The sequence below is a fragment of the Oncorhynchus mykiss genome, chromosome 27 (genome assembly GCF_057628025.1).
Source record: "Oncorhynchus mykiss isolate SJ-2025 chromosome 27, ASM5762802v1, whole genome shotgun sequence".
Taxonomy (NCBI): domain Eukaryota; kingdom Metazoa; phylum Chordata; class Actinopteri; order Salmoniformes; family Salmonidae; genus Oncorhynchus; species Oncorhynchus mykiss.
Window position 1 is genome coordinate 45,070,545 of NC_143048.1, and position 21,902 is coordinate 45,092,446.

Below are 21,902 nucleotides of genomic sequence, written 5' to 3' on the forward strand. Positions count from 1 at the left end.
CGTCTGCTTAATGACGTAAATATAAATTAGCAGCTAGCAAACGGTGTCCTAAAGAAACGGAACAGATCTGGAATTCACTCTGCTTATGTATTTAAGTAAGCATTTATGTAGGCTAATGAACCTCTGTCTCTCTTTGTCTCGGTCTGTCTCTCTCTCGCTCCTATGCCTCCGAATGTTGATGAACATATCTTCATACTAATAATGTGACTGCTGTAACAGCTAGCTATAGGAATGATCATGTGACTGCTGTCACAGCTAGCTATATGAATTAACATGTGACTGCTGTAACAGCTAGCTATAGGAATGATCATGTGACTGCTGTAACAGCTAGATATAGGAATTAACATGTGACTGCTATAACAGCTATCTAACTGTGTCCTGAAGGAAGAGAAGAGAAACAGGCTTGTTCTCGCTCGCTGTGACCCAATTATCCAATTGTCCAGACTCTGTCATAACGCCAACACAACATTTTACACTCCAATTCTTTTCACTTAGCAATTTGCTATTTGTGCCCTTAAATGAGAGCAAGAGAGTTCTGTATTGTTTTCTCTGAGACGCCTCTCCAACACTACGTCGATGTTGTTAACAGTTGGGGAAAATGGCAGAGGAAGGCAAGCGACAGCAGGGAAGTCATGTATGGCAATACTATGAGAGGTTAAATGAGAAGGAAATGGAGGTAGAGTAATGGTAGAACAGGTGCAATAGAGGTTAAATGAGAAGGAATTGGAGGTAGAGTAATGGTACAACAGGTGCAATAGTTAGCCATCTGAAAGGAGGGAGAGACTGACTGACGGAGGGAGGGAGGGAGACTGACTGACGGACGGAGGGAGGGAGACTGACGGACGGACGGAGGGAGGGAGACTGACTGACGGACGGAGGGAGGGAGACTGACTGACTGACGGACGGAGGGAGGGAGACTGACTGACGGACGGACGGAGGGAGACTGACTGACGGACGGAGGGAGACTGACTGACGGACGGAGGGAGGGAGACTGACTGACGGACGGAGGGAGGGAGACTGACGGAGGGAGGGAGGGAGACTGACGGAGGGAGGGAGGGAGACTGACGGAGGGAGGGAGACTGACGGAGGGAGGGAGGGAGGGAGACTGACGGAGGGAGGGAGACTGACGGAGGGAGGGAGGGAGGGAGACTGACGGAGGGAGGGAGGGAGGGAGACTGACGGAGGGAGGGAGGGAGACTGACTGACTGACGGAGGGAGGGAGGGAGACTGACGGAGGGAGGGAGACTGACGGAGGGAGGGAGGGAGACTGACGGAGGGAGGGAGGGAGACTGACGGGCAGAGGGAGGGAGACTGACTGACGGGCAGAGGGAGGGAGACTGACTGACGGGCAGAGGGAGGGAGACTGACTGACGGGCAGAGGGAGGGAGACTGACTGACGGGCAGAGGGAGGGAGACAGAGGGAGGGAGGTAGGGAGCTTACTGGGAGCACGGAACACCTGGACACACATTCAACAATTCAATATTTGACCTGTATTCCCAAAGTGTGCGACGTGGGAGATCAGTGGGTTAAAAAAAGGAAACCAAGTGAGCAATTAATCACCTTTTTTTAGTATTACAGCGATTAATGTGCTAAATATACAACAGGGGAACTCTCCAGTTCTACTCCACTACAGAAACACTCCAAGATTTAGTATAGATCTACAGCTTTTCTATTTATCTCACTATAGTGAATCCTAAAAAAAAACACCACTTCAACAGACTGGATACCGTACACTGCCTTCAGAAAGTGTTCTCACACTCTTCTGACTTTTTCCCCCACATTTTGTTGTGTTACAGCCTGAATTTAAAGTGGATTAAATTGAGTTGTTTTGTCACTGGCCTACTCACAATACCCCATAATGTCAAAGTGGAATTATGTTTTTAGAAATCTTTACAAAATTAATTTAAAAAAAAATGTAAAGCTGAGTTCAGGAGTCAACACTTTGTGTGAAATAGTGTTTAGCATGATTTTGGTGTGATTGCCTCCATCTGTATTACCTATTATACAATTATCTGTAAGGTCGAGCAGTGAATTTCAAACACACATTCAACCACAATGGTTTTCCAATGCCTCTCAAAGAAGAGGACCTATTGGCAGATGGGTAAAATAATGCAGAAATGAAAATCCCTTTGATTATCGTGAAGTTATTAATTACACTTTAGATGGTGTATCAATACACCCAGTCACTACAGAGATAACAGGCGTCCTTCCTAACTCAGTTGCCGGAGAGAAAGGAAATGTGACTTGTAAGTTAGCATTTCACAGTAAAGTCTAACTTTTTTAAAACCACCATTTGCCTCATGGTGAAGTCCCTGAGCGGTTTCAAATCAAAACAAACTTTATTAGTCACATGCACTGAATACAACAAGTGTAGAGTTTAATGGCTATGATAGGAGAAATCTGAGGATGGATCAACAATTTAATAAAATGTATTTATAAAGCCAGTTTTACATCAGCTGATGTCACAAAGTGCTTATACAGAAACCCAGCCTAAAACCCTAAAGAGCAAGCAATGCAGATGTAGAAGCACGATGGCCAGGAAAAACTCCCTAGAAAGGCAGAAACCTAGAGAGGAACCAGGCTCTGAGGGGTGGCCAGTCCTCTTCTGGCTGTGCCGGTGGAGATTATAACAGTATGTGGCCATTTAAGGCCAGATTGTTTTTCAAGATGTTTAAACGTTCATAGATGACCAGCAGGGTCAAATAATAATCACAGTGGTTGTCGAGGGTGCAACAGGTCAGTACCTCAGGAGTAAATGTCAGGTGGCCTTTCATAGACAAGCATTCAGAGGTCGAGACTGCAGGTGCGGTAGAGAGGGTGGAAACCACAGGTCCGGGATAAGATAGCCGGTGCGGTAGAGAGGGTGGAAACCACAGGTCCGGGATAAGATAGCTGGTGTGGTAGAGAGGGTGGAAACCGCAGGTCCGGGATAAGATAGCCGGTGCGGTAGAGAGGGTGGAAACCACAGGTCCGGGATAAGGTAGCCGGTGCGGTAGAGAGGGTGGAAACCACAGGTCCGGGATAAGATAGCCGGTGTGGTAGAGAGGGTGGAAACCACAGGTCCGGGATAAGATAGCCGGTGCGGTAGAGAGGGTGGAAACCGCAGGTCCGGGATAAGATAGCCGGTGCGGTAGAGAGGGTGGAAACCGCAGGTCCGGGATAAGATAGCCGGTGCGGTAGAGAGGGTGGAAACCACAGGTCCGGGATAAGATAGCCGGTGCGGTAGAGAGGGTAACCTAACCGTAGGGAGAACAGCAGAAACTAGATCAGCCGCACGGCCAGGTGGGAAGGGGGCGTGGACAGCCAGGAGTCGTCAGGCCAAGCAGTCCTGAGGCATGGTCCCAGGGCTCAGGTTCTCAGGTCCAACGTTGTAGTTACTTCACAATTTGCTAACCTAAATGACAGAGTGAAAGAAGGAATCCCGTACAGAATAAAAAAATGTTCCAAAACACGCATCCTGTTTGCAACAAGACACTAAAGTAACACTGCAAAAAATATGGCAATAAGGCAATTCACTTTTTGTCCTGAATACAATATGTTTGGAGCTAATCCAATACAACACATGACTGAGTACCAACTCTCTATATTTCCAAGCATATTGGTCGCTGCACAGTGGTGGAAAAAGGTTAGCTCAACCCAGGCAAAATCCTAGAGTAAACAGTGGTTCCCACCAGACACTGGGCAGACGAATTCACCTTTCAGCAGGACAATAACCTTACAAATCTACACTGGAGTGGCTTACCAAGAACAGTGAACGTTCCTGAGTGGTCGAGTTACACTTTTGACTTAAATGTGCTTGAAAATCTACGGCGAGACCTGAAAATGGTTGTCTAGCAATGATCAACAACCAATTTGACAGAGCTTGAAGAATTTTCTTCAAAGAATGATGGGCACATTCCAGGTGTGGAAAGCTCTCTGAGACTTGTCCAGGAAACACTCACCGCTGTAATCTGACAGAGAGAGCTGAAACATGGTTCTCTACTCTACTGTCTGTCTCTCCTTCATTTATTCATAGCGGGAATATGCAGCTAACGCACTCTGCTACCCTCAACACTGCAGCTTTTAACACACACACACACACACACACACACACACACACACACACACACAATCTAATCTAGCAGTCATTTAGCTTTCTCTCCCTTTTTTCCTCCCTCCCCCTCTTACTTTCTCCTACACACACACACACACACACACACACACACACACACAATCTAATCTAGCAGTCATTTAGAAGCTTTCTCTCCCTTTTTTCCTCCCTCCCATTCTTACTTTCTCACACACACACACACACTTTTCAAGCACACGAAGGCTATGAGATTCGGCGCCGTCTTAGGTGTCTGTTAGTGGGGAGAGAGTACTCGTCTTTTCTAGGTGTTGTCAGTTTTGGGTCTTCGGCTTGCTAAAAAAAACCACTACTTTCTGCTCTGCTTGTGTAGCCAATGCTACACAACTGGCTAACCAGTTGAGTTTGAACCTCCGACCGTAGAAAAGGGCAATGGGGTTACACAATAAAAGTTACAGATACTCACGACTTCTGTCCTGTCGCTTAAGGTGGAAACACGCTCAGGAGGCCTTGGTTCGAACCCAGTTTGTGTGACCCAGTGTCTCCGGCTGGGTTCAACATCCATTGGGAGTCCTGCTGAGTTTGTGAGATTTGAGACTGCTGGCAGCAGCGGAGGTCTGAGTTGATAGGGGTGTCATCTCCGCTGAGTTAGGCTCATTCCGGATTCTCTGGCCGATTCCAGGGATGCTATACCCTCCGTGATTGGCTCTGACACTCTGAAAACCCTCCAATCAGAGGACATCAGACCGGGCCAGCTACTGACTGGTTTGCTGGGTCTGAGCCGTTTCCTTCTAATGTGTTGGTAAGGTCCCACAACAGGACAGTGGTGGCGTACATCGACAGGCAGAGGGGGACGCGGTGCCTCCCTATTGGTCGTTGACTCCCCATAGTGTGTTATACCTCGTTCCCTCCTTCAGGTGAATATAATTGGTCGTTGACTCCCCATAGTGCGTTATACCTCGTTCCCTCCTTCAGGTGAATATGATTGGTCGTTGACTCCCCATAGTGCGTTATACCTCGTTCCCTCCTTCAGGTGAATATGATTGGTCGTTGACTCCCCATAGTGTGTTCAGGTGAATATGATTGGTTGTTGACTCCCCATAGTGCGTTATACCTCGTTCCATCCTTCAGGTGAATATGATTGGTCGTTGACTCCACATAGTGTGTTCAGGTGAATATGATTGGTCGTTGACTCCCCATAGTGCGTTCAGGTGAATATGATTGGTCGTTGACTCCCCATAGTGTGTTATACCTCGTTCCCTCCTTCAGGTGAATATGATTGGTCGTTGACTCCCCATAGTGCGTTATACCTCGTTCCCTCCTTCAGGGAACAGTAGTTATATTCATAACTGTACGTTCTCACAAGGATCCATTTCAAAGAGTTTACTGTTGTCTAAAGCTATGGGACTTAATCTACACACACACACGATGACACACACTAAAACAATGAACTTGGAAATCTGTAGTGAGCTGAAATACAGAGTCTATTGTCCCAGTGGGGGGGTGGGTGGGGGTGGGGGGGGAAACACCCTGGCTGTCTGTCTTACTGCTGGGTCTCTGTCTCTCTGCCAACATTGTGCAAGCCTGGCCGGGCTCCTCACTGAATCCAGAGGTTAGTGCAATGGCATTTGCCCCTTCTTTCTCCCTAGTGTGTGTGTTTGTGTGTGTGTATCCCGAGTGAATAACTTTTAATCTTCTCACCATCACATCCAAAGAACCCCCTCGCCGCCATGACACGTCTTTTCCTCAACCGAACTCGACTGAGTGAGTGCGTGCGTGTGTGCCTCGCCATGAACTACGTCATTAGTGGATTTAAAGGTACAATACACACGTTTTAGAAAATAAGAGATTTGAAACTTCTAATGTTGTTCATCGGTACATTAAAATACGTCTCAAATGGAAGGGATTGATTTCCACATGAAATCCACATGAAATCTGTGTGAACAGGCTCAATGCATGAATATCCCCATCCACCTGTATTGTGAATAGGCAGTCTGGGCTACATCTTCATTTACTCGTATTTTTATTTTATTTTAAATTGAACGTTTATTTAACCAGGAAGGGCTCATTTTGGGATTTTTTCAAGAGCGCCCTGGACAAGATAGACAGCACCAAGTCCTTAGACAATTACAGACGGATAACATGAAAAGTTAGCAGAATTAAAGTATAACAAAATCATAAAACGGCTAATTTAAAAAAATATTGACAGGTCAAAGGAATCAGCCTCAAAATCCTTCATCAGTGATTTAAAAACACCAATCGGGACAAGTTCTTCCAGTTTAAAAGCATTTTGTAAGGTGTTCCAAGACGATGGCGCAGAGGACATAAAAGCCCTTTTACCAAATTCAGTTGGGACATTTGGAACAGTCAGCAGGATAAAGTCCAGCGAACGAAGAGACGACCCACCACATCTCTGAACAATAAAAATGCCCAAATAAAATGGTAGTAAACCCAAAATGGCTTCGTAAATAAAGTATACCAGTGACTGAGCCTACGAGTGACTAGAGAAGGCCAGCCAACCCTGGTATACAAAGTGCAGTGGTGCGTAAGGGTTTTGCAGTTTAAAATAAATCTCAAAGTGCCATGGTAAAGGGTGTCAATAGATCTCCAACACTGAGCGGAAGCATTCACATATAAAATATCCCCATAGTCTAGTAAAGGCATAAATGTAGCTGATTACTAGCCTCCTTCTGGCTTCAAAAGAAAAACAGGCCTTATTCCTAAAGCTTCAGCGTAGCCTAGTGGTTAGAGCATTGGACTAGTAACTATCAAGATCGAATCATCGAGGTGACACGGTACAAATCTGTCATTCTACCCCTGAACTTTTTTTTATTTATTTTACCTTTCTTTAACTAGGCAAGTTAAGAAAAATGTGTTATTTTCAATGATGGCCTAGGAACAGTGGGTTACACTGTTCCTAGACCATCATTGAAAATAACATTTTTTTTATGTAGTTAGATTGATATAAACAAAGTCAAATGAATTGTGTGGGGGCCTCCCGGGTGACGCAGTGGTCTGCATCGCAGCGCTAGCTGTGCCACCAGGGACTCTGGGTTTGCGCCCAGGCTTTGTCGCAGCTTGCCGCGACCGGGAGGTCCGTGGGGCGACGCACAATTGGCCTAGCGTCGTCCGGGTTAGGGAGGGTTTGGCCGGTAGAGATATCCTTGTCTCTTCGCGCACCAGCGACTCCTGTGGTGGGCCGGGCGCTAACCAAGGTCGTGTTTCCTCCGACACATTGGTGCGGCTGGCTTCCGGGTTGGATGCACGCTGTGTTAAGAAGTAGTGCGGCTTTGTTGGGTTGTGTTTCGGAGGACGCATGGCTCTCGACCTTCGTCTCTCCCGAGTCCGTACGGGAGTTGTCGCGATGAGACAAGATCGTAGCTACTAACAATTGGGGAGAAAAAAAGGGGTAAAATAAAAAAATATATATTAATAATTGTGTGGTTGTATCTGGTGGTTAGAGCATTGGACCAGTAACCGAAAGGTTGCTGGATCGAATCCCCAAGCTGACATGGTAAAAATCTGTCGTTCTGCCTCTGAGTAAGGCAGTGCCCCCTCCCGCACCTCTCCGATTCAGAGGGGTTGGGTTAAATGGGGAAGTCACATTTCAGTTGAATGCCTTCAGGTATCATCATCATCATCATCATGGCTTTCTCTGAAAAATTTTGACATCAAATGTAATGATATTAAACTCAAATGATGCCCAGCAATTAATCAGAGCAGTTGTTGAGTTTATTGGTCTGGATCAAGTGTCATTCTGGGACTTTGGCTGATACGCCCTTTTCCCCTGGTATCATTTTGGTAGTGAGTATCGTGATGCTAAACGTGCTATCGTTTTGGTAGTGAGTATCGTGATGCTAAACGTGGTATCGTTTTGGTAGTGAGTATCGTGATGCTAAACGTGCTATCGTGATGCTAAACGTGGTATCGTTTTGGTAGTGAGTATCGTGATGCTAAACGTGGTATCGTTTTGGTAGTGAGTATCGTGATGCTAAACGTGCTATCGTTTTGGTAGTGAGTATCGTGATGCTAAACGTGGTATCGTTTTGGTAGTGAGTATCGTGATGCTAAACGTGGTATCGTTTTGGGAGTGAGTATTGTGATGCTAAACCTGGTATCGTTTTGGTAGTGAGTATCGTGATGCTAAACGTGGTATCGTTTTGGTAGTGAGTATCGTGATGCTAAACGTGGTATCGTTTTGGGAGTGAGTATTGTGATGCTAAACCTGGTATCGTTTTGGTAGTGAGTATCGTGATGCTAAACGTGGTATCGTTTTGGTAGTGAGTATCGTGATGCTAAACGTGGTATCGTTTTGGTAGTGAGTATCGTGATGCTAAACGTGGTATCGTTTTGGTAGTGAGTATCGTGATGCTAAACGTGGTATCGTTTTGGTAGTGAGTATCGTGATGCTAAACGTGGTATCGTTTTGGTAGTGAGTATCGTGATGCTAAACGTGGTATCGTTTTGGTAGTGAGTATCGTGATGCTAAGTGTGGTATCGTTTTGGTAGTGAGTATCGTGATGCTAAACGTGCTATCGTGATGCTAAACGTGCTATCGTTTTGGTAGTGAGTATCGTGATGCTAAGTGTGGTATCGTTTTGGTAGTGAGTATCGTGATGCTAAACGTGCTATCGTGATGCTAAACGTGCTATCGTTTTGGTAGTGAGTATCGTGATGCTAAACGTGGTATCGTTTTCGTAGTGAGTATCGTGATGCTAAACGTGCTATCGTGATGCTAAACGTGGTATCGTTTTGGTAGTGAGTATCGTGATGCTAAACGTGGTATCGTTTTGGTGGTGAGTATCGTGATGCTAAACGTGGTATCGTTTTGGTAGTGAGTATCGTGATGCTAAACGTGGTATCGTTTTGGTAGTGAGTATCGTGATGCTAAACGTGGTATCGTTTTGGTAGTGAGTATCGTGATGCTAAACGTGCTATCGTGATGCTAAACGTGGTATCGTTTTGGTAGTGAGTATCGTGATGCTAAACGTGGTATCGTTTTGGTAGTGAGTATCGTGATGCTAAACGTGGTATCGTTTTCGTAGTGAGTATCGTGATGCTAAACGTGGTATCGTTTTGGTAGTGAGTATCGTGATGCTAAACGTGGTATCGTTTTGGTAGTGAGTATCGTGATGCTAAACGTGGTATCGTTTTCGTAGTGAGTATCGTGATGCTAAACGTGCTATCGTGATGCTAAACGTGGTATCGTTTTGGTAGTGAGTATCGTGATGCTAAACGTGGTATCGTTTTGGTGGTGAGTATCGTGATGCTAAACGTGGTATCGTTTTGGTAGTGAGTATCGTGATGCTAAACGTGGTATCGTTTTGGGAGTGAGTATCGTGATGCTAAACGTGGTATCGTTTTGGTAGTGAGTATCGTGATGCTAAACGTGGTATCGTTTTGGTAGTGAGTATTGTGATAATAAACGTGGTATCGTTTTGGTAGTGAGTATCGTGATGCTAAACGTGGTATCGTTTTGGTAGTGAGTATCGTGATGCTAAACGTGGTATTGTTTTGGTAGTGAGTATCGTGATGCTAAACGTGGTATCGTTTTGGTAGTGAGTATCGTGATGCTAAACGTGGTATCGTTTTGGTAGTGAGTATCGTGATGCTAAACGTGGTATCGTTTTGGTAGTGAGTATCGTGATAATAAACGTGGTATCGTTTTGGTAGTGAGTATCGTGATGCTAAGCGTGGTGTTGCAAAAATTCTGGTATTGTGACGACATTAAGAGAGAACGAGAGAAGGAGAGGATGGATACTGAAAGAGGTAGGGGGGATAGGGTGAGGGGTAGGGGGGCTAGAGGGAGGTAGGTAGGGGGAAGGAGAGGGAGGGAGGGGGTAGGTAGGGGGAAGGAGAGGGAGGTAGGTAGGGGGAAAGAGAGGGAGGGAGGGGGTAGGTAGTTAGGGGGTAGGTAGGGGGAAAGAGAGGGAGGGAGGGGGTAGGTAGGTAGGGGGTAGGTAGGAGGAAGGAGAGGGAGGGAGGGGGAAGGAGAGAAGGGGGTGCGGTAGGTAGGGGGAAGGAGAGGGAGGTAGGTAGGGGGAAAGAGAGGGAGGGGGTAGGTAGAGGGAAAGAGAGGGAGGGAGGGGGTATGTAGGTAGGGGGTAGGTAGGGGGAAGGAGAGGGAAGGAGGGGGGAGGTAGGTAGGGGGAAGGAGAGGGAGGTAGGTAGGGGGAAAGAGAGGGAGGGGGTAGGTAGGGGGAAAGAGAGGGAGGGAGGGGGTAGGTAGGGGTAGGTAGGGGGAAGGAGAGGGAGGTAGGTAGGGGGAAGGAGAGGGAGGGAGGGGGAGGTAGGTAGGGACGGAAAGAGGTAGGGGGGAGAGGTAGGGGGGAGAGGTAGGGGGAAGGAGAGCGAGAGGTAGGGGGAAGGAGAGAGGGTGAGCGGTAGGGGCCAAGGAGAGAGGGGTATGGGGGAAGGAGAGAGGGGTATGGGGGAAGGAGAGAGGGTGAGCGGTACGGGTCAAGGAGAGAGAGACAGGAAGGGAAAGAGAGGTAGGGGGAAGGAGAGAGGGGTATGGGGGAAGGAGAGAGGGTGAGAGGTAGGGGGAAGGAGAGAGGGGTATGGGGGAAGGAGAGAGGGTGAGAGGTAGGGGGAAGGAGAGAGGGGTATGGGGGAAGGAGAGAGGGTGAGCAGTACGGGTCAAGGAGAGAGAGACAAGAAGGGAAGGAGAGGTAGGGGGAAGGAGAGAGGGGTATGGGGGAAGGAGAGAGGATGAGCGGTAGGGGTCAAGGAGAGAGAGAGGTGGGGGGGGAGGGTGAGCGGTAGGGGTCAAGGAGAGAGAGACAGGAAGGGAAGGAGAGCACAGAAAAACAGGGTCAGCTCCAACCTTTATGTAACCATCCCTCTTCACAGTCAGCTTGAGTGCAGCAGTGTGTGTGTGTGTGTGTGTGTGAGAGTACTACGGTACAGTAAAAGACAGGGATCACTCTCCTCTGTCCTGGCTACATTCAAAGACAATTCCTCCCTAAACGGTCTGTCCTAAAAGAGGTGAATGAAAGAGTGAACATCAGTGGGAAAGCATCCTCTGTGTTGTTTCCTTCTCTGTTCCATCAGTGTGGCTAATGGACTAGTATCTTTATGACTGACTAGCTGGCTGGCTGATTCATTGACTGACTGGCAACTTCTCTCCTTTGTCCATGTACCCCCCTCCCTCCCTCCCTCCATCCCTCCTCCTAGCTTCATGCCATAGAAACAGGCATGCTCAGGATGTATGTACTCCGTCCTCCATCTTTCCCTCCTCTGTCTTTCCTCTCTTCCATCTCCTCCTCTTTCTTGTCCTCCGCTTTACACGCTGACTGAATGCCTGCTGCTCATTGAGAGACGAGCTGAGTGGATGACTTCCTCTCCCCTGTCAGTGCCAGAGATCTGTTGTGAAGTGGTGTGATGGGAGGAGTCAGAGGAGACAAGGCAGCATTGGAAACCTCTTCTGTGTTATGCTAGTTTTGCTCTAACTAGCTCTCTCCCTGTACGATTCTAGCTCTCTCACTCTCTCTGTCTGTCTCGGTCTGTCTCTCACTCTCTCTGTCTCTCTCGGTCTGTCTCTCACTCTCTCTGTCTCTCTCGGTCTGTCTCTCACTCTCTCTGTCTCTCTCGGTCTGTCTCTCACTCACTGTCTCTCTCGGTCTGTCTCCCTCTCTCTTGGGTCTCTCTCTCTCGCTCTCTCTCTCTCCCTCTCTCTGTCTCTCACTCTGTCTCTCTCGGGTCACTGTCTCTCGGTCTCGCTCTCTCCGTCTCTCTCTGTCTCTCTTGGGTCTCTCTCTCTCGGTCTCTCTCCCTCTCTGCTGCATGTTAGCTTTGGTCCTACCCTCCTACCTCTCCCTGTAAACTGTTCTCTGGTCAGTCCGTGATCGGTACATCAATTTGGATTAATCCTTGCATCCATAGCTCTGTTTATGAACTAGACAGTGGTTACATTTGTCTAGCTTCGTCCTTCATCTATTTACCAAAACCGCTTGGTAGTTTTTCGAATCCCAAGTTTTCCCCGTTAACCCTTAGGCCAGCTCTAGGCTTGACCAGGCTGTTAAAACAGGATCTGTTGTGACCAAAATCTCTCTCTCTCTGCTGGATAGGGTCACAGAGAGTGACCCTGAACAGAGCTATTGAACCCTGGTCTAATAGAGGACAGATTGATACCGTCAACTTAATCCGTTTCTAGTCAATAAGGGTAATCTTACCCACAGAGCATCACTGTGTAAAGAACTAATGTTGTAGATTATTATATATCTTTTTTATTTTCTCTCTCTGTGTGTGTGTGTGTGTGTGTGTGTGTGTGTGTGGTACAATGTTTCAGATTTGTTTGTGACACTTCCTACAGTTTTATTAGGTGTTGTTGTAACCAGTGACAACCACACTTCAACATATTTCATAGCCCAGTAAAACCAGTAACAGTATAATGTGGTCGCAGTGAAACTCTATCAGGTGGCAGTGAAACTCTATCAGGTCGTAGTATAACTATCAGGTCGCAGTGAAACTCTATCAGGTCGCAGTGAAACTATCAGGTCGCAGTGAGACTATCAGGTCGCAGTGAGACTCTATCAGGTCGCAGTGAGACTCTATCAGGTCGCAGTGAGACTCTATCAGGTCGCAGTGAGACTCTATCAGGTCGCAGTGAGACTCTATCAGGTCGTAGTGAGAGACTATCAGGTCGCAGTGAGACTCTATCAGGTCGCAGTGAGACTCTATCAGGTCGCAGTGAGACTCTATCAGGTCGTAGTGAGACTCTATCAGGTCGTAGTGAGACTCTATCAGGTCGTAGTGAGACTCTATCAGGTCGCAGTGAGACTCTATCAGGTCGCAGTGAAACTCTATCAGGTCGTAGTGAAACTCTATCAGGTCGTAGTGAAACTCTATCAGGTCGCAGTGAGACTCTATCAGGTCGCAGTGAAACTCTATCAGGTCGTAGTGAAACTCTATCAGGTCGTAGTGAAACTCTATCAGGTCGCAGTGAGACTCTATCAGGTCGCAGTGAAACTCTATCAGATCGTAGTGAAACTCTATCAGGTCGTAGTGAAACTCTATCAGGTCGCAGTGAAACTATCAGGTCGCAGTGAGACTATCAGGTCGCAGTGAGACTCTATCAGGTCGCAGTGAGACTATCAGGTCGCAGTGAGACTCTATCAGGTCGCAGTGAGACTCTATCAGGTCGTAGTGAGAGACTATCAGGTCGCAGTGAGACTCTATCAGGTCGCAGTGAGACTCTATCAGGTCGTAGTGAGACTCTATCAGGTCGTAGTGAGACTCTATCAGGTCGTAGTGAGACTCTATCAGGTCGTAGTGAGACTCTATCAGGTCGCAGTGAGACTCTATCAGGTCGCAGTGAAACTCTATCAGGTCGTAGTGAAACTCTATCAGGTCGCAGTGAAACCGTTAGCTGATCGTTGGTCATTATTCTCACAACCTCATTTATGTGTGTTCCCAGTCACTGCTATATTCACTGATTTTTGGGGGTGTGTAAATATGTGTAACTTTCACAACAAAATGGCTGCAATTGATTTCCAGCAGGCAGACTCCTCCTTCCTTTCGTACAGTTGTTGTTCCTCCAGAAAGACTACTGTAACCGTGTGCAGCGTTGTAAAACCTCGGCATTATTTAGTTCTGCTGTGACGACTGACCAGGGTTTCTGTTTCCTCTCTCCTCCAGATCTCTGGTGTACAACGCCATCTACCATTTTTTTTTCTCTCTCTCTCTCTCTGTGATTGGATAGACAGGCTGATGGTGAAACTCAACATGCCAGTGATGTCAACGACGGACTGCAGGTTGGTTAATTAATACATGATCCAATTTGTTAGTGAGTAAAAACATTTTTATAATTGTAATTTTTATAATAAATAATTATGTTATTTTATCCAGGGCAATAGTGTGTTACTTTTGTGGATTCTTTATGATTTTAAAATGGTGTGGTTTTAATACACATTGTTCTATCTCTGCATAACATCATTAGTTGTTTATCTGTGATGTTACCTGCGTTTCCTGTTTCAGACTGTAACCATGGGCAACGTGGAGAGCCAGAACGGCGACCATGCCTTCTACGGCACCCAACATGGCTACCTGTCCCGCAAACACATGTCTCGTTCCCTCCGCATCTCCAAGCATCAGTCCAGCTCCGGTTCCACCCGCTGCACCCACGACCGCAACGCCACTCAGGGCAAAGTAGAACACCGTAACTCTGAGACCTCCACGCGTTCCAGCAGCACCCCTAGTATCCCACAGTCCTTAGCGGATCACGCACTGGAGCCCTTCAACCAGACCAATGTCCTGTCAGACTTCTCCCCTATTTGGGTGGACCGTATGGCCATGAACCTCCGGCCCGTCTCCTTCCATACCCACCTGGACAACCCATCTGTAGGGCCCCAACTGGACAACCCATCTGTAGGGCCCCAGTTAGACCCAGCAACACCAGAGACTAGACCCCAGTGCCCCCAGGACAGAGGTCTAGGCCTGTACAATAACACTGGGGAGGGGACCTACCTCCAGAAGACCAGAGACGGACCCCGGGAACCCCGGGAACCCCGGGAGGGAGTCAGCTTTAAGAAGAAGAGGTCCAAATCAGCCGACATGTGGAGAGAACACAGTCTGGAGTTCAGTCTGTCAGACCTCAGCCAGGAACACCTCACCAGGTTAGAGAAGTCAGACCTCAGCCAGGAACACCTCACCAGGTTAGAGAAGTCAGACCTCAGCCAGGAACATCTCACCAGGTTAGAGAAGTCAGACCTCAGCCAGGAACACCTCACCAGGTTAGAGAAGTCAGAGCTCAGCCAGGAACACCTCACCAGGTTAGAGAAGTCAGACCTCAGCCAGGAACATCTCACCAGGTTAGACTGTGATATGTGGTTGTCTCACCCAGCTACCTTAAGATGAATGTACTAACTGCAAGTCTCTCTGGATGTGCTAAATGACTAACATGTAAATGTAAAGAAACAGGCAACTAAAGGTTTGTCAGTTCAAATAAATTTTTTCCATCTGTGTAATCAAGTATTCTTTCTCTTTTTCAGCACAGAGGAGATCATCGACACCGAGGAGGCAGACGACAGGGACTTCCCTGATTGTGAAGGCCTGCTGGGGCTCGTGTCCCCAGAGGGTCTGGAGGGTGTGGACGCTGCTGGCAGGGCCAACTCCCTGGATCAGCTGTATGGCGGTCAGAAGACCCCAACTCGCCGGCCCGTGGCACGCTATGCTAAGTGGCACCATGACGCTAACCGCGAAGCCCGGGAGGGAGAGGACGATAAGATGCTGTCTCCGTCGGAGGAGGATGGGAACTCGTACGGAGCGTACACTCTGCCCTGTCGACGCTCACACTGCCTGTCTGAGGGCCTGACCAATCACCAGGCTGCCTCCTGTAACACCATGCAGGGCCGCAGAGCACAGACCATACAGGTACTGTAGGATTACAGTCGCCCGTGAAAGACTACACACCCCTTGCACAGTCTTCACATTTTTGCTGCCTTAAAATGTCATCTGAAAAAGAGATCACATTAAAAAAATCCACGAATGATCTACACAACCTGCTCCACATTTTCAAAGTTAAAGAACATTTTCTAAATTACTAAGAAATACAAAATGAGGATCCATTGATTGTCTATGTCTTCACCCCCCCCCAGAGTTTATACTGGGTGGAAGCACCCTTTGGCAGACATTATAGCTGTGAATCATTTTGAAGATTCTACCAACTTTACACAACTCTTAGGGTAACATATATCCATTGTTTTTGTCAAAATTGCTCAAGCTCAGAAATTCTGTTTGGAAACAATGGATATATGTTACCCTAAAGTTGGTAGAATCTTCAAAATGATTCACAGCTATAATGTCTGCCAAAGGGTGCTTCCACCCAGTATGAACATCTGTTGTTCTGTGTCTCATATGTATCTGTGTGTTTGTGTTTGAGAATGTTTGTTTGTAAGCACTGTGTTTGTGAGTGAATCGATGCATGTGCGTGTCTTTATATGAATGTGTGTTTGTGAGAGAATCGACGTGTCTGTGTGTGTGTATCTGTGTGTTTGTCTGACAGACAGTGTTAGCACTAGCAAGAGGTCAGCAACTCAGACCTATGTCACTCCCTCCCAGGTCAGGTCTCTGTTTCTCTCTCTCTCTCGCTCTCTCTTGCGCTCTCTCGCTCTCTCGCGCTCTCTCGCTCTCTCTCGCGCTCTCTCGCTCTCTCTCGCGCTCTCTCGCTCTCTCTCGCGCTCTCTCGCTCTCTCTCGCGCTCTCTCGCTCTCTCTCGCGCTCTCTCGCTCTCTCTCGCGCTCTCTTGCTCTCTCTCTCTCTCTCTCTCTCTCTCTCTCTCTCTCTCTCTGTCTCTCTCTCTCTCTCTCTCTCTGTCTCTCTCTCTATCTCTGTCTCTCTCTCTCTCTCTCTGTCTCTCTCTCTCTCTCTGTCTCTCTCTCTCTCTGTCTCTCTCTCTCTGTGTCTCTCTCTCTCTCTGTCTCTCTCTCTCTCTCTCTCTCTCTCTCTCTCTCTCTCTGTCTCTCTTTCTCTTTCTCTCTCGCTTTATTGGCATGGGAAACATTTGTTAACATTGCCAAAGCAAGGGAGGTAGATAATGTACAAAAGTTAAATAAACAATACAAATTAACAGTAAACGTTACACTCACAGAAGTTTCAATAGAGTGTTGCAACGATGTACAAATGGTTAAGGGTACACAAGGGAAAATAAATAAGCATAAATATGGGTTGTATTTACAATGGTGTTTGTTCTTCACTGGTTGCCCTTTTCTCGTGGCAACAGGTCACACATCTTGCTGCTGTGATGGAACACTGTGGAATTTCACCCAGTAGATATGAGAGTTTATCAAAATTTGATTTGTTTTTGAATTCTTTGTGGATCTCTAATATGGTCATACATTGGGCAGGAGGTTAGGAAGTGCAGCTCAGTTTCCACCTCATTTTGTGGGCAGTGAGCACATAGCCTGTCTTCTCTTGAGTGCCATGTCTACCTACGGTGGCCTTTTTTCAATGGCAAGGCTATGCTCACTGAGTCTGTACATAGTCAAAGCTTTCCTTAATTTTGGGTCAGTCACAGTGGTCAGGTATTCTGCCGCTGTGTACTCTCTGTTTAGGGCCAAATAGCATTCTAATTTGCTCTGTTGTTTTGTTAATTCTTTCCAATGTGTCAAGTAATTATCTTTTTGTTTTCTCATGATTTGGTTGGGTCTAATTGTACTGCTGTACTGGGGCTCTGTGGGGTTTGTTTGTGTTTGTGAACAGAGTCCCAGGACCAGCTTGCTTGTATAGTAATGGCTTTGTTATGGAAGGTTTAGGAATCGCTTCCTTTTAGGTGGTTGTAGAATTTAACGTCTCTTTTCTGGATTTTGATAATTAGTGGGTATCGGCCTAATTCTGCTCTGCATGCATTATTTGGTGTTCTACGTTGTACACGGAGGATATTTTTGCAGAATCCTGCATGCAGTCTCTCAATTTGGTGTTTGTCCCATTTTGTGAAGTCTTGGTTGGTGAGCGGACCCCAGACCTCACAAACATAAAGGGCAATGTGCTCTATGACTGATTCAAGTATTTGTTAGCCAGATCCTAATTGGTATGTTGAATTTTATGTTCCTTTTGATGGCATAGAATGCCCTTCTGGCTTTGTCTCTCAGATCGTTCACAGCTTTGTGGAAGTTACCTGTGGCGCTGATGTTTAGGCCAAGGTATGTATAGTTTTTTTGTGTGCTCTAGGGCAACGGTGTCTAGATGGAATTTGTATTTGTGGTCCTGGTGACTGGATTTTTTTTTAAATGGAACACCATTATTTTGGTCTTACTAAGATTTACTGTCAGGGCCCAGGTCTGACAGAATCTGTGCAGAAGATCTAGGTGCTGCTGTTGGCCCTCCTTGGTTGGTGACAGAAGCACCAGATCATCAGCAAACAGCAGACATTTGACTTCGGATTCTAGTAGGGTGAGGCCTTGTGCTGCAGACTTTTCTAGTGCCCGCGTCAATTCGTTGATATATATGTTGAAGAGGGTGGGGCTTAAGCTGCATCCCTGTCTCACCCCACGGCCCTGTCTGAAGAAATGTGTGTTTTTTGCCAATTTTAACCGTACACTTGTTGTTTGTGTACATGGATTTTATAATGTTGTATGTTTTACCCCCAACACCACTTTCCATAAATTTGTATAGCAGACCCTCATGCCAAATTGGGTCAAAGGCTTTTTTGAAATCAACAAAGCATGAGAAGACTTTGCCTTTGTTTTGGTTTGTTTGGTTGTCAATTAGGGTGTGCAGGGTGAATACATGGTCTGTTGTACGGTAATTTGGTAAAAAGCCAATTTGACATTAGCTCAGTACATTCTTTTCATTGAGGAAATGTACAAGTCTGCTGTTAATGATAATGCAGAGGATTTTTCCCAAGGTTGCTGTTGACGCATATCCCACGGTAGTTATTGGTGTCAAATTTGTCTCGACATTTATGGATTGGGGTGATCAGTCCTTGGTTCCAAATATTGGGGAAGATGCCAGAGCTAAGGATGATGTTAAAGAGTTTTAGTATTGCCAATTGGAATTTGTGGTCTGTATATTTGATCATTTCATTGAGGATACCATCAACACCACAGGCCTTTTTGGGTTGGAGGGTTTTTATTTTGTCCTGTAACTCATTCAATGTAATTGGAGAATCCAGTGGGTTCTGGTGGTCTTTAATAGTTGAGTCTAAAATCTGTATTTGATCATGTATATGTTTTTGCTCTTTGTTCTTTGTAATAGAGCAAAAAATGTTGGAGAAGTGGTTTACCTGTACATCTCCATTTTGGATAGATAATTCTTCGTGTTGTTGTTTGTTTAGTGTTTTCCAATTTTCCCAGAAGTGGTTAGAGTCTATGGATTCTTCAATTACATTGAGCTGATTTCTGACATGCTGTTCCTTCTTTTTCCGTAGTGTATTTCTGTATTGGTTTAGTGATTCACCATAGTGAAGGCATAAACTCAGGTTTTCTGGGTCTCTTATGTTTTTGTTGGACAGGTTTCTTCATTTCTTTCTTAGGTTTTTGCATTCTTCATCAAACCATTTGTCATTGTTGTTCATTTTCTTCGGTTTTCTGTTTACATTTTTTTTTAGATTTGATAGGGAAGCTGAGAGGTCAAATATACTGTTTAGATTTGATAGGGAAGCGGAGAGGTCCAATATACTGTTTAGATTTGATAGGGAAGCTGAGAGGTCAAATATACTGTTTAGATTTGATAGGGAAGCTGAGAGGTCCAACATACTGTTTAGATTTGATAGGGAAGCTGAGAGGTCAAATATACTGTTTAGATTTGATAGGGAAGCTGAGAGGTCCAATATACTGTTTAGATTTGATAGGCAAGCTGAGAGGTCTGTTAAGAATTTCTACTTTCTACTACCAAGTTTACACCTTCACTATTACAGTGGAATGTTTTACCCAGGAAATTGTCTAGCTTGTGAGGGGGGGGCACTCCCTGTTTTGCTGTCATGAGGCTGTGTGGTGGTCCTGTCATCATGAGGCTGTGTGGTGGTCCTGTAATCATGAGGCTGTGTGGTGGTGCTGTCATCATGAGGCTGTGTGGTGGTGGTGGTCCTGTCATCATGAGGCTGTGTGGTGGTGGTGGTGCTGTCATCATGAGGCTGTGTGGTGGCGCTGTCATCATGAGGCTGTGTGGTGGTGGTGGTGCTGTCATCATGAGGCTGTGTGGTGGTGGCCCTGTCATCATGAGGCTGTGTGGTGGTGGTGGTCCTGTCATCCTAAGGCTGTGTGGTGGTGGTCCTGTCATCATGAGGCTGTGTGGTCCTGTCATCATGAGGCTGTGTGGTGGTGGTGGTCCTGTCATCATGAGGCTGTGTGGTGGTGGTCCTGTCATCATGAGGCTGTGTGGTGGTGGTGGTCCTGTCATCATGAGGCTGTGTGGTGGTGGTCCTGTCATCATGAGGCTGTGTGGTGTTGCTGTCATCATGAGGCTGTGTGGTGGTGGTGATGTCATCATGAGGCTGTGTGGTGGTGGTCCTGTCATCATGAGGCTGTGTGGTGGTGGTGGTCCTGTCATCATGAGGCTGTGTGGTGGTGGTGGTCCTGTCATCATGAGGCTGTGTGGTGGTGGTCCTGTCATCATGAGGCTGTGTGGTGGTGGTGCTGTCATCACGAAGCTGTGTGGTGGTCCTGTCATCATGAGGCTGGGTGGTGGTGCTGTCATCATGAGGCTGTGTGGTGGTGGTGCTGTCATCATGAGGCTGTGTGGTGGTCCTGTCATCATGAGGCTGTGTGGTGGTCCTGTCATCATGAGGCTGTGTGGTGGTGGTGGTGCTGTCATCATGAGGCTGTGTGGTGGTGGTGGTCCTGTCATCATGAGGCTGTGTGGTGGTGGTGGTCCTGTCATCATGAGGCTGTGTGGTGGTGGTCCTGTCATCATGAGGCTGTGTGGTGGTGGTGCTGTCATCACGAAGCTGTGTGGTGGTCCTGTCATCATGAGGCTGTGTGGTGGTGCTGTCATCATGAGGCTGTGTGGTGGTGGTGCTGTCATCATGAGGCTGTGTGGTGGTCCTGTCATCATGAGGCTGTGTGGTGGTCCTGTCATCATGAGGCTGTGTGGTGGTGGTGGTGCTGTCATCATGAGGCTGTGTGGTGGTGGTGGTCCTGTCATCATGAGGCTGTGTGGTGGTGGTCCTGTCATCATGAGGCTGTGTGGTGGTGGTGGTCCTGTCATCATGAGGCTGTGTGGTGGTGGTCCTGTCATCATGAGGCTGTGTGGTGGTGGTCCTGTCATCATGAGGCTGTGTGGTGATGCTGTCATCATGAGGCTGTGTGGTGGTGGTGGTCCTGTAATCATGAGGCTGTGTGGTGGTCCTGTCATCATGAGGCTGTGTGGTGGTGGTGGTGCTGTCATCATGAGGCTGTGTGGTGGTGGTCCTGTCATCATGAGGCTGTGTGGTGGTGGTGGTCCTGTCATCATGAGGCTGTGTGGTGGTCCTGTCATCACGAGGCTGTGTGGTGGTGGTCCTGTCATCATGAGGCTGTGTGGTGGTGCTGTCATCATGAGGCTGTGTGGTGGTCCTGTCATCCTGAGGCTGTGTGGTGGTGGTGGGCCTGTCATCATGAGGCTGTGTGGTGGTGGTGGTCCTGTCATCATGAGGCTGTGTGGTGGTGGTGCTGTCATCACGAGGCTGTGTGGTGGTGGTGGTCCTGTCATCATGAGGCTGTGTGGTGGTGCTGTCATCATGAGGCTGTGTGGTGGTGGTGCTGTCATCATGAGGCTGTGTGGTGGTGGTCCTGTCATCATGAGGCTGTGTGGTGGTGGTCCTGTCATCATGAGGCTGTGTGGTGGTGGTCCTGTCATCATGAGGCTGTGTGGTGGTGGTGGTCCTGTCATCATGAGGCTGTGTGGTGGTGGTCCTGTCATCATGAGGCTGTGTGGTGGTGCTGTCATCATGAGGCTGTGTGGTGGTGGTGGTCCTGTAATCATGAGGCTGTGTGGTGGTCCTGTAATCATGAGGCTGTGTGGTGGTCCTGTCATCATGAGGCTGTGTGGTGGTGGTGGTCCTGTCATCATGAGGCTGTGTGGTGGTGGTCCTGTCATCATGAGGCTGTGTGGTGGTCCTGTCATCATGAGGCTGTGTGATGGTCCTGTAATCATGAGGCTGTGTGGTGGTCCTGTCATCATGAGGCTGTGTGGTGGTGGTCCTGTCATCATGAGGCTGTGTGGTGGACCTGTCATCATGAGGCTGTGTGGTGGTGGTCCTGTCATCATGAGGCTGTGTGGTGGTCCTGTCATCATGAGGCTGTGTGGTGGTGGTCCTGTCGTCATGAGGCTGTGTGGTTGTGGTGGTCCTGTCATCATGAGGCTGTGTGGTGGTGGTGGTCCTGTCATCATGAGGCTGTGTGGTGGTCCTGTCATCAT

The 21,902-nt window shown here is 47.4% G+C and overlaps 1 protein-coding gene across 5 annotated transcripts in view; it reads left to right on the plus strand.

Moving 5' to 3' along the window:
• The window catches only part of LOC110508084 (rho guanine nucleotide exchange factor TIAM1), a 217,684-nt gene that overhangs the window by 77,027 nt on the left and 118,755 nt on the right, over positions 1 to 21,902 (plus strand). For all 5 annotated transcript variants that reach the window (XM_090224100.1, XM_090224103.1, XM_090224104.1 and 2 more), the window contains 3 exons: positions 13,707 to 13,822; positions 14,046 to 14,683; positions 15,059 to 15,440. In XM_090224100.1, coding sequence (XP_090080226.1) covers positions 14,055 to 14,683; positions 15,059 to 15,440 — 1,011 coding nt within the window. In that variant the 5' untranslated portion in view covers positions 13,707 to 13,822; positions 14,046 to 14,054. The remainder of the gene's footprint in view (positions 1 to 13,706; positions 13,823 to 14,045; positions 14,684 to 15,058; positions 15,441 to 21,902) is intronic.